The sequence below is a fragment of the Zootoca vivipara genome, chromosome 2 (assembly GCF_963506605.1).
Source record: "Zootoca vivipara chromosome 2, rZooViv1.1, whole genome shotgun sequence".
In the NCBI taxonomy this organism is placed as follows: Eukaryota; Metazoa; Chordata; class Lepidosauria; order Squamata; family Lacertidae; genus Zootoca; species Zootoca vivipara.
This window is the reverse complement of record NC_083277.1, coordinates 106148124-106161318: the sequence shown is the minus strand read 5'-3', so window position 1 is coordinate 106161318 and position 13195 is coordinate 106148124. Positions and strand designations below refer to the sequence as shown.

General features: G+C 38.7%; 1 protein-coding gene across 2 annotated transcripts in view; it reads left to right on the top strand.

Annotated features, from left to right (window-relative positions):
- The window catches only part of SUZ12 (SUZ12 polycomb repressive complex 2 subunit), a 29058-nt gene extending 16081 nt beyond the window's left edge, over positions 1-12977 (top strand). For both annotated transcript variants that reach the window (XM_035103849.2, XM_035103848.2), the window contains 8 exons: positions 855-960; positions 1613-1790; positions 6626-6717; positions 6827-6970; positions 7609-7766; positions 8771-8969; positions 10254-10333; positions 10616-12977. In XM_035103849.2, coding sequence (XP_034959740.2) covers positions 855-960; positions 1613-1790; positions 6626-6717; positions 6827-6970; positions 7609-7766; positions 8771-8969; positions 10254-10333; positions 10616-10964 — 1306 coding nt within the window. In that variant the 3' untranslated portion in view covers positions 10965-12977. The remainder of the gene's footprint in view (positions 1-854; positions 961-1612; positions 1791-6625; positions 6718-6826; positions 6971-7608; positions 7767-8770; positions 8970-10253; positions 10334-10615) is intronic.
- Positions 12978-13195: the final 218 nt, after the last annotated feature.

Sequence of the window (13195 nt, the reverse complement as noted above, 5' to 3'; positions counted from 1 at the left end):
ATTGTTCTGAATGTTTTATTTCCTCTCCCCTCCACACCCCCAGCCTTCACATTTCTAGTAGTGGCATCGTAAAAAGAATTGCCTGAAACAGGCCTACTACCCTCATCTCTATTTAAAATGCAAGCTGCTCATGTGTACATAATAGTATCAAAATAGCATCAAGAAATAAACCCCACACATTTTTTACTTCTGTGTTTGTTTTAAAACATATGACTGCTGGGGTCCTTCTAATTTGGTGGAATGCTTAAAATGTTATGGAAAAGGGTAGAGCTTTTCATCCTTCAAGTTGGCTGTGCTATTGTGATTAAACTCTAGGATACTGAATTTATATACATTTTTCACATGCAAACGAAAGTTACAAACTTGCAGCTTTAAGTTTCTGACTAAACTACAAGTAGCTACATTTCACTGTCTTTGTACAGTACTCTCCTTTCATGGATTAGTTTGGAACTTGATGTCTAGAATTCATGAGTTTTTAAGGGCTTCCTGTGTTGGGTTTAACTAAGTATTTGCTACTAAAGTAATAAATTCCATTGGATGAACAAGTGCAGCTGCTGTTCTAATAAAACCATACACCTTATTGTCATGCTGCTGTTTTTCCGGGGGGGGGGAATAGATTTGGGAATATTGGTGTTTGGTTGTCATGTACATTGGATTATTTAGAGAACTGGCCGGGATTCACAGAAGCCCTTGCTCAGGTGTGCTTTGGGGTAGGTATGTGACATGGAACTGCAATAGGAAGGGGAACTTTTAAAAGCCCTAGTGTGCATGCATCCCAGCCATGATATGGATGATGGAGTATTGAATACCAGCTAATGAAATGAATTTTTTTAAACATATATTTTGCACAACAGACGACTGCAGCTTCTTGATGGGGAATATGAAGTAGCCATGCAAGAAATGGAAGAGTGTCCAATCAGCAAGAAAAGAGCAACATGGGAGACAATACTGGATGGGAAGGTTTGTGCCATTGGTATTTGCCAAAAAAAATCTTCTCGAAAAGTATATATAAAGTGAGGAGGCTTCTTGCACTGCCTTCTGAACTTTAAAATGCTTAAGGACCTTGAAAGTAGTGGTGCTTTCTGAAAGCTGTAGGACCTAAGCCTTGAAGCGAAATAAACAATTTTATAATAAAATTTATTTACAGTGGTGCCTTGGTTTACAACCATAATCCGTTCTGGAGGTCTGTTTGTAAACCACAACAGGTTGTAACCCAAGGTGTCCTTTCACCAATGGGGCCTCCCAAAAAACCTTTGTTCATAATCCAAAGAAAATGGGTTGTAATCCAAAAAAGATTGCAAACCGGGACATGCACTTCCGGTTTTGATGTGTTTGTAATCCAAAACATATGCAAACCAAGATACCACTGTACTGCTTAATTGTAATAAAACCTCAAAGCTGTTTACAAAAAGAAGACCCCACAAGCCATTAAAATTATCAGTAAAAACTGGCACTTTAAAAATACTCAAACATGAAATAAACAGTAAGCTAAAAATAGATTAAATGCATAGAACTTCTGTACGTCTGTTTTTTGTTTTTTGCTGGCGTCTGTAACATTCCCAGTTTGAAGCTCCTTTGAAAAATCTCACAAAGCAATATATTTATGTTTCAGAGGCTGCCTCCATTTGAAACTTTTTCTCAGGGACCCACACTTCAGTTTACCCTTCGATGGTCAGGAGAGGCAAATGACAAACCTGCAACTCCTACTGCTAAGCCCCTTTCAACGCGCAATTCAGAGAGCCTCCCTCAAGAAAACAAGCCCAGCTCTGTGAAACCTACACAGACTATAGGTAAGGAAATGTTGACATACAGATAGTGCTGCTTGCATACATTGGATTTCGTTTTATTTTGTTGCCTAGTTCTGAAAACTGTTCTAATGTGTTTCATGTGTCTGCTGCTTTAATTGAGATTCCTGCATTCCAGGGGGTTGGACCAGTTGATCCTTGGGAGTCCCTTCCAACTCTACAATTCTGTGATTCTATTTCTAGTCTAAAATCAAGAGAAATATATATGTTTACATGGGATTTGTCTAAAGTTGGGTAGGATTACGTGTACAATACTTAAATGTTTTAATCTGGTGGACTCTATTTGGAAATCTGTGGGAATTTGATCCTATTGTGTCAGAGCTCAGGATGTGCTTGTGTGCTTCCTAGCTGGCTGCCCAAGAGAGATTCTGTCAGTCGTGTGCTGGTTGTTTCAGATTTGTTCCTGAACCCAATTCAGTATGGCCATGTTGACCTTTAAAGCCCTTAACGTTTGCATCCTGCATACCTTTGGGAACACCTGCTTCTATATTTGCCTCATCACACTGTGAGATCAGCAACTCAAATTCTGCATGTACCACATCCTATTCGTTGGTGTGATCTGTAAGAGTTTTCATTTTCCCATCATGGTATCCTCTTAGGAATTCCTATGCCTAGGGAACTCCAGTTGGTCCCTTCTATATATAACGCCTCTGCTCATTATTGCAGGTTCCCTATTTTCTAGTCTTTTTTCTGCTGCCGATTGTGACTTCAATTAATGTTGTTTTAAGTCTATTGTGTTAATAGCTTTTTTCCTACTTACATTTATATTTCTGTGCTGTTTTTTAATGTTTACATGAGTTAGATATGTTCAGTATGGAATAGATAAAAGTTGTTGGCGAATGCTCTTGTTACCTCTTTTTATGACGTTTATAAACACACAGTATATCTTGGGTGGGGTTGTGGAGGAGAAGCTGAGAAGGAAAAGGGGAAATGCCAAAAGTCAGATGGAAGCAACCCCCTCCCACCATAAGCGGAGCTCCAGTCCCTAATGAGTCCTTTACTTAAATCTGCAGCTTGTTTGTGGTTGCTTATAGTTCTGTCTAGGTTGATTAATTTTGTAAGTGTTTCCATTTTCATCTTTAGCAGTTCATATGTGATATAAGAAATGAAGATTTCTGATAAATACAAAAGATGTTTAGGATGAAGTGGGCTGATTTTGTTTGTGGAATATGGTTTTGTGAATTTCCCCTCAATGCTCACCCTCTGCTCTTGGTGATAAAACTGGGATATTCCGAATGCTAGCGTGTTTTGGAATGCAGGTGTCTGTATAGTGTGGAAAACAGTTATTCGCAAAGTGTTTATTTTCTTAAATTGGTCAGATACATCCTCATGAGCACAAGCCTATTTTTAGCAGGAGAATACTCTTGATAGGTACAGCTTTTTAAAACATTGAAGCTTTGTTCCCTTTGGTTTCAAACATTCTCTTGACACTCTTTCTTTTTCCCTCTTTGCAGCCTTGTAATGAATCAGGAGTCGAGATTCAAACTGTAAAAATCTTACTATTTTAAGTGTTTCAGTAGTTTCAAGGAATGCTGGGAAAGTATTCTTAGAACTGGTTTGATTCAGATACTTTTGAATCTTAGGGAAGGCTGAAATTGTGTTTATTTTCAGTTATTTTTTCCAGGAGCTAATACAAATGTAGAGCATCAATGTTTCCATGCATTTAGAACATAATATGGTGCGGGGCGCGGGTGGCACTGTGGTCTAAACCACTGAGCCTTGGGCTTAACAATCGGAAGGTCGGCAGTTCGAATCCCTGCAATAGGGTGAGCTCCTGTTGTTCAGTCCCAGTTCCTGCCCACCTAGCAGTTCGAAAACACGTCAAAGTGCAAGTAGATAAATAGCTACTGCTCTGGTGGGAAGGTACACGGCGTTTCCGTGTGCTGCTCTGGTTCTCCAGAAGCGGCTTAGTCAGCTGGCCACATGACCTGGAAGCTGTACGCTGGCTCCCTCGGCCTAAAGAGCGAGATGAGCATGCAACCCCAGAGTCTTCTGCAATTGGACCTAACGGTCAGGGGTACCTTTACCTTTATGGTGAGAACAAAGTGGCATTGAAATATCAACAGAACAGAATAGATAATTTATTTCACATACTGTATTGTGTTAATGACAAACTTTCATGTTAACATAATTTCAGTTTGTATGTGGTAATGTATTCAAAATGTATGGTGTAGTTTATAGCATTTAGTTATGAATTGCCTTTTAGTCAAATCATAAAAACAACTAGAATATTTTTTAAGTACAAAAACAACTGAAAGTGGTTTTAAAAACAATACAAAATGAACACCTAAGCTTGTCAAAACAAAAATGCCCTCAATTATTTCCAGAAAGTACAAATAATGGATGCTTCTCGTATCTCGAAGGAAATGCTGTTCCATAGAGCCAGTGAGGTGCAGTGGTTAAGAGCGGTAGACTCGTAATCTGGGGAACCGGGTTCACGTCTCCGCTCCTCCACATGCAGCTGCTGGGTGACCTTGGGCTAGTCATATTTCTTTGAAGTCTCTAAGCCCCACTCACCTCACAGAGTGTTTGTTGTGGGTGAGGAAGGGAAGGGGTAGTGATAAAGCGGGATATCAAATCCAAACTCTTCTTCATAGAATGGGGCCTACCAGTTGTTAAAATAACCGGGCGGGGGGCACACACTCTGACAATTCTAACCCTTAGAAATGCCACTAAATATTAGTGCAGACAACCTCTCCTAACCATTAAGTACTCCCACCTCACGCAAAAGAAGTACATGTTTTTAACAGTGCTATCTGTTAGCAAATTATGGTGAAGAACCCTAGCTAATATTAATCAAAGAATCAGGCTAACGCAGGCATCCCCAAACTGCGGCCCTCCAGATGTTTTGACCTACAACTCCCATGATCCCTAGCTAACAGGACCAGTGGTCAGGGAAGATGGGAATTGTAGTCCAAAACATCTGGAGGGCCGAAGTTTGGGGATGCCTGGGCTAACAAAAGGTAAGCATCTCAGTAATGGTTAAAAGATTAACATTAGAAATGTATGGCAAAATAGCAACAAAATGTGGTTACTGAGGTTTTTTCGTTCTGCCAGATGAAATTTTGTGTAGTTCACCTTTCACCAAGGTACAGAAGGTGAAACATCGTATTTTTTGCTTCTCCAAAGGTGGTAAACACATCACATGGTGGGTTATGCTGCCCTCTTGTGCCATAAGGCTGGAATCCCATTGTTAGCTACTTGCTTTCCTTCTCCTTTTGACCAGTCCTTTCCCTGTCTTGACTCTGAAAAGGTGTGTGTGTTCGTGCGTGCGCAATGGGCAAAGAGCTCTGTTTTCTGTCGTCACACAAGAGGGCAGTATAACCACCCATGTCACCTTTTAGGTGAGAATCGTTCTTAGTGTAGTGGTATTGGATATATTGAATGAATGAGTTAATCGATTTATTTTTTATCACTGAGCAAAATGAATTGGTTCTTATCTGCAAAGAATCAATGTGTCTGCATCTTGAAGTCTTTAGCTGTATGACTCCTAAGCCAGCACTGAATTTAGGGCATTGCAAGCAGTCCCCTCACACAGGGCGCCAAACCAAGGGGGTGCAAATTAATAATAATGAGAATATCCATTAAAAAGCAGCTGTACCCAAATGAATTATTGTGTGAAAAAATAATATTTGGGGGAAACACACTCAATCAGCACCACATTATCAGAGCCTGCCCCTGCTTAAACCATCTGCTAGGTTACACAAAATTTCCATAATCTGAGTTGCTTCCAATTCCTTTCATCAACATGTAGCAGTGGCACAGGCAAGATTTAGATGCAGAGCAGTTTTTGCTCCAAAAAAGATTGGTGGGAAAAGTGAAATTGATGTGAGAATTGCAGTGATGGCAGTATTATAATGTATGAAGCATTGTTTGCCTTATATTACTGAGGGTGGAAATACTTTTTTCTTCTTATCAAAAGGTTCTCGGAAATCATGGTATGCTGCCATGCAGATGGGTGAAAAGGAGTAATCTAACGTGAGAAATTATAATAAAGGTGTTTTTTTTGGTTCAGCCAATTGTTTAAAAGTTCATATACTGACTAGGTTCTTGTGTGATTTAGTAGATGGTGTGTTAGACATAGCTCCTCAGCCATGAAGTTTGTGAGTAGCTTTAGGCTAGCATTTAAGATCATAGAATGGGATAATAAGCTGCATGGAAGGAAGGGCTGATACAAATGTAGTATAGGCTTGAAATCTGTGTTTCTTTGCAATATTAACATAATTATTCTCCAAGAACAAATATAGGTACGTAGTATGTCAAGTAGGGGTGATTCCGTACACGCTTGTCTAATACAAAGGTATATAAGTGGAATTATTATTTTAATACACACACACACACACACACTCACACTCTTATTTATTTATTTATTTGTATATAACTGGCTATATTTTTATAAATGCATTCCAATTGTCAGTGTATTTGTCCATACAGTCTATGTCCGCATTTGAAATGTCAGTATATTTGTCCATACACAGTCTATGTTTATCCGCAATCTGTTCATATGTTACAAGAGGTTCTTATTGTTTTCTTTTGTACTTTTTATGCACTAAAAAGTGGAAGTTTTTTTTTTAAAAAAAAAAGGAAGAGAGGTTGAAGCTAGTGCTAAAAGCATGCTATGTTCTCCTACTTGTTGTCTTAATTAGGAACCGTGTCTTGTGTTCCAAAACGTGTGTATCTATTCAGTGAGACCACTCAATTCCCTTTTGCTAAGCAGCTACTTATAACAAAATGGTGGCACTTTGCTTACAAAACATTGAGTCCTGTACAGGTTTGTTTTGAACAGTAGTACAGTTAGTGACATCCATGTTCTTTTGCAGCTGTAAAAGAATCTTTGCCGCCAGACCTGCAAGGAAGAAAAGAAAGAGATGTTTCAATTGAGCCTCGACAGAAACTGAGAATATTTTATCAGGTATTGAAAAATCTACTATTTGAGACCATTAGCAAGCACTACTTCCCATCTGCATAGTAGAAAAAGAGGAGACAACTTTATACTAATAACAACCTGTTGTTTTTGCCAGTTCCTGTATAACAACAATACAAGGCAGCAGACTGAAGCTAGGGATGACTTGCATTGCCCATGGTGCACACTGAACTGCCGTAAACTTTACAGCTTACTCAAACATCTCAAGCTTTGTCACAGCCGGTTTATTTTCAATTATGTGGTAAGTATTTTTCCTTGTATCTGTAACATCTCTGGTACAGAGGGAATCCAGTTGCTGCTCTTACGTTCACACAAGGACTCTTGATCCACTAACAGAGATGAAGGGAGGTGATCTGCTGATTTCCACCCTGGCACCTTGGAAGATCAGTTGGGGAATCTTCCATAATAATGTAGAATGAGGCATTGGGGGGGTGCAGGGGAAATGGAATTTGGGAAAATATCCTCCCCACTAGTTCCACTGGCAGATGCTTTCACGGGGTCCAAAGCCCTTCTGTGAGCACAAGGGAGGCAGTTAATATTATTTCCTTGGCGGAGGACTGCTCTCGGTATGATACAGAGTCAGAAGGTCAAATGAAACCAATTTGATACTTTGAAGCCAGAGTAACAAAAGTGCAGCTACAATAACTTCCATAACTAACTTGCCCAAAAGCAAACTAACAATGGTTGAGACTTTCGAATCATTGTGTGATAGGACTGGAAAACATTACCGTATTTTAAATTTGGTTAACCCTGCTGTTTCGGTGTTCAGGGCCTTTAGCCAGAGTAAGAGATGGGTCAAGAAAAGCAGAGTTTTCACGTCGCGGAAGGAATGTGTGGTTGCAATTAACACTTACGATGCTAAATATTTATTTATTACAGTATCATCCCAAAGGTGCTAGGATAGATGTTTCCATCAATGAGTGTTATGATGGCTCATATGCAGGAAATCCTCAGGATATTCATCGCCAGCCTGGGTTTGCCTTCAGTCGCAATGGGCCAGTCAAGCGAACACCAATTACGCACATTCTTGTATGCAGGTTAGTAGGAAACCATGTTCTGCAGATATCTACAACTGTTTGCATTCCCTGTCTGTAAGATCTTATTTAATCTGTTTATATAGCTATCCCTCTTTATCTATCAAAACGTTTCTGTACTGCCTGCTACTGAAAAATCTTAAAACGACTTACAACAGTTTTATTATAGTCAGTTCTTGATTTCCATGTTTTCTTCCCACTTAAATTAAAAATTGTTTCCCCCCCCCCTTTGTAGGACATATTGTAGTGATGCACAGTGGTACATTCCATTTGTAATGCTAAGCCATGGCTTAGCTCACAGGAGTGCAGCAGGAGCAGCGTAAGAGCACAATCGCTAATGTTTTCTCACTGCATTAGCATGCTTGCTGCTTCATGCTAAGCCACAGTTTGGTTCAGAGTTACATGTGTCCATAGCCACTGCGACAAATGAAAATGTGGAAGCCTGCTTTGACACACTGAAGGAATTCCTTTAATAAGCATTACCCCCCACTGAAAGTAAAGGCCATCCCTTAATACTTTGCTATTCCTGTAATGCCACAGCCTCAAAAAAATGGAATAGTCTGTTCTTCTTTCATAGCTCTGCTGATTCCAATTGGTCTCCCCTGGTCACTTGGTTCTTCTACCAAGCAAAACCTATTAAAGCTCGCAGGCCTAACAAAAATTGGCTTAATTTATAGCATCCAATCTAAATCTCCCTATTTTCTAGTAACTTTGGCTGCAGTCCAACCCCACTTGCATATAAGCCCCAATGGATTCAGTAGCATAGACAAGGTTAGGATGGCTGCCCCCCTGGCCTTCTTTTCGTGGATTTTGTGCTAAATGTGGTTAAGGTCTTGGTAAATTGCAGATGGGCAGCAACTCTAGGATCATAGAATAGCCCTGATCCGACTGAAAAGTGAGCTTTGTAGGTATCATCTATTCTATGTGTCGCAGATATATGGCTTCCAGGCTATTTAGGTACAAATCTTTTTTTTCTTTTTCTCTTCTACGTGCATTTTTTTTTACAGACCAAAGCGTACAAAAGCTAGCATGTCTGAATTTCTTGAATCTGAAGATGGAGAAGTGGAACAGCAAAGAACATACAGCAGTGGACACAATCGGTTATACTTCCACAGTGACACATGCTTACCTCTCCGTCCACAAGAAATGGAAGTTGACAGTGAAGATGAAAAGGACCCTGAGTGGCTAAGGGAGAAAACTATCACGGTAACTTTGTCCAACAGCAGATAGTTCTTGTTTTGCTGAGCAATATTCCTGCTTTCCATGGAACAAACCTATATACAGTACTGTGTTTCCCACTTTGCATTCTTGGAAAAGGCACATTGCGATACTATGTCTTAATCCAGGCTTACTCAACCTTGGCCCTCCAGATGTTTTGAGACTACAATTCCCAGCATCCCTGACCACTGGTCCTGGGAGTTGGAGGCCAAATACACCTGGAGGGCCGAGGTTGAGGAAGCCACCTATTAACAAAATTAGTTTTTATGGGGTGGTGAAATATTGGATGTGGGCAATAGGCGAGCTTGGTGATAAAACGGAACCAAATTGATGGTTGTGACTAGCTTGCTTACTTTGCCAAACCTTTATTAGGCATTACAAGTATTGGCCATCATAAATCATCCATGTATAAAATTTTAAAATGAATACAAATTAACAGCCGTGTAAAATTTATAATGGTGAGGGTTTCCATTGGGATTTCTTCCCGCTAAATAGAAGGTTGTGACTGTCAGAGGCAGTTACGTTTACATGCACACATACACATTTTGTGCTGAAAACATTTTGGAATTGCCGGATACTGAATGTCTGCTAGAAGCTATCGTAACAGAATATTATCACAGAATTATTTAAAATAAAATTATTAAAAAGGTCTGAATAAATATTTACCTCCATTACAGCCTTAATTTTCCTTACTGTTCACCTCCATAAAGTTTGTATCACAGGACCACATCACCAAATATGTAACACCCCTGCTTTTTGACAGCATTCAGCTTTCTGTTCCAGTTTCATTTTTTTGATTTGACATGAAGTGATATCTAACAATTATTTTAAATGAAACCTCCAGTTCAAATAATATGCGTAAATTGAAGTGAAAGAGCCTTTGCATCAACCTACTAAAGGGATTTAATAGACTTTTCCCTCTCATTTCTCTTTGCCATTAGGCAAAAAACCCCAAATGAACCAGGGGTATTCTCTGTTACTGTAAACACTTAGATGCGAGCACAAGGCCATTTCCCTATATTCCCCTTCCCCTCCCAAAATATATTAACTGTTATCTCTTCACTTTCTTCCAATGGTAACTCCAGGGACATTTGTAGCAAAACTGCTTGCCTTTTCCCAGCTCTTACTGCTTAGTTCTGGCTGTGTGGAATTGTACTGACTATGCAGAGCAATTATGACAATAATAAGCAGATGATGAGGAAAAGAAGCCCAAGCACTGCCTGACTTAAATATATGCATGCTAATGACCTTTAAATGGTTGTCTCACTGCAGCAAATTGAAGAGTTTTCAGATGTGAATGAAGGAGAAAAAGAAGTGATGAAATTATGGAATCTACACGTTATGAAGCACGGGTGCGTACTTAGAATTTCAAATTTATAAATTTGTGAAAAGTGATTAGGTTACAATTAAAAATAAAACAACAACCCTGAAATGCTTTTAAGCATTCACATATCTGTTATTTTAATGTGTTGTTTTATTGTGTGAACTACTGAGCATTTCAAAAAAAACCTATGTAGGAATTGTGGAGAAGCAAGTATTACATGACAGCATGTCTGAGCAGGATTTTGATATTGTAGGCATCTTTGGGCACCCAAATCTGTAATAATGCCTTGCATCATTTTTTAATGTTACAGGTTTATTGCAGACAATCAAATGAATCATGCCTGTATGCTGTTCGTTGAAAATTATGGACACAAAATAATTAAGAAGAACTTGTGTCGAAACTTCATGCTTCACCTGGTCAGCATGCATGACTTTAACCTTATAAGCATAATGTCCATAGACAAAGCTGTTACTAAGCTTCGAGAAATGCAGCAGAAATTGGAAAAAGGAGAGCCTACTGCTACCACAACAATGGAGGAGATTTCTGAAGAACAAACTGGAATAACCAATGGCTGCAGTGAAACTAACACTAGGGAAAGATCCTCAGAAATGGATGCTATCTCATGTATGGCAAAGCAGAATAGAAAACAGAAGATCTGAAAAGAAGAGCGATGGGGCATTCAATGCACAAATAATGAAGTGACATTTTAAGATGCATGAACTCTATAAGGAATTTAATAAGATACACAGGCTCCTAACAGGCACTGCTGGAAACAGGATTTCAACAATATGGTTCCTTTTGAGTTGATTATGCAAGTACTACATGTATATCAGTTCTAGTGGTGTAATGACACAATACTCAAAGTTTGAGCATGAAGAGCAATACAATTTTTGGGAATTTTAATTATGAACTGTGCTGAATTTACATAACTTGAGTATATGTAAAACAGTTTTTATATAAAGATCTCTTTTTTGCATCTGTACTGGCTGTCTTTCCTACCATGGAGTTGAAAATTAGGGAAAGAGATTTGGACAGTTTATGCTTTGTACTTAGAAATTCCTTAGGTTAACCTTTTTTTGTGGCAAATAACACACCATTTAAGGTTTACCTTGATCATATAGGTGTCAAATTACAGGTTGCAAATTTCTAAACACTTTTTAAACATTCGGCTGTAAAATAGCACTTCTTTGTCTCAAGCCTATTTAGGAGGGGAAAACAAACCTCTGCTTTTCTCATTACAAACACAGCGGAAGCACCATATTAATTCTATCAGTAGTCCGAACGAATCTGCAGGTAACAAGGTGTACTACTACTAGATCAAACCTTTAACCTAATCAAGCATAACTGTTGAGAGTTGTTTAATAGAATGCTTTGTTTAACACCTAGAAATCGCTTCTCGGCCTTTTGGCTAAGAGATCAAGTGTTAACACCTAGAGGCCATGGTAGGCAGTGCCTGGATATGTACCTATTTTGCCTATATACAGACTGTAAGATCAAAGCATGGCGTTAAAGAGGATTTTTGGTTGCTAGTTTTGAAGGGGAAATGCACTGTAAAATTAGGCCAGAAAATGTGTTGCACTTCTTATGCAAGTACTCTGTGATGTATTGCATTCAATACAGATGCTAACCTGTGCAGTCTTGCACTGCTAACACATTTTATGCACATGTTTACAGATTTTCTTTTTTTTCCAATGGAAAGTAGCTTCACTACTGGTACAGTATCAGCTTCAAGGGTTTATTCCAGCAAGCACTGTGGTTGAGTGGCATCACCTCATTTTTTAAAAAATTCTTGAATAGTTCATTTTTTCATATTCTTTATTTATAAAGGATTGATTATGTAAATACAGGTGTTTCTAATTTTTTTATTTCATTCCACCACCGCAAGAAGGCAGATCCCTGTTGGTTTTTTGTTTTTATTTGGGGTGGGGGTGGGGGTGGGGGTAAGCTTTGTAATGGGTTTTTTTCCAGAAATTTATAAAACTGTAAATACTGACTTTGGTCCCTAAAGATGTGTTTAACTGTGAGACTATTTAACTAATGGTGTGGATGTGATTTGTCATCCAGTATTAAGTTCTTGGTCACAGATTTGTGTCAATAGGAAAGAGGGAGACTGCAGCTTTCTTTAGACTTCTCGAATTTCCTGCTCTTGAGTTGTAGCAAACTCTTATTACACCTTTGAATAGCCGGTCAAGCATTTCTCTTGGGCTTTAATTTGCTAAAGCTGTGCACATATGTAAAAAATATATTTTAGGAGAGACGTAGTTGTAGAACTATTGCTTATGTCACTTCTTAAGCAGCCACGCTCTTAATGCTTAAAAGGAGGCTAGCATTGTTTGCACAAAAAAGTTGGTGACCCCTCCCAAATAGTAATGAAATTACTTTCTGTCCAATAAACTTTGTATGTCATGTCAATTTATAATAAAAGCTGAGAATCCCTTTGTTTCTATTTATAATAAAGATGGATTTTCTATATGTACCCTTAATGAGACTTTCAATAAATCATGTAAACTGGGTGAACATTAGAATGGTACAGTAGATATAAAAGAAGTGTTTAATGGACCTTTTTGTTTTTACATTAAATGTTTATTTGAAATTGGATTTTGTACATAAAGTTCAATAATATAAAATCATCTGAGTTGTGCCATTGCTTTTTTAAATGTGCAACCAGGTAAGTTTGTGTGTGTGTGAGAGAGAGAGAGGGGGGGGGGAGGGAGGGAGGGAGGGAAGGGGAGATTCTGTCTTAGAACCAAGCATATCTAGTTTTGAAAACACTTTATAGTTTGAATTTGGAACAGGTATTGTGATCTGCAGCCTGATATGAATGAATAGTTCTCTATGCATTAATTTGTGCATTATATGTTTCTTGAAATGAAGTACTTCTGCTTATTTT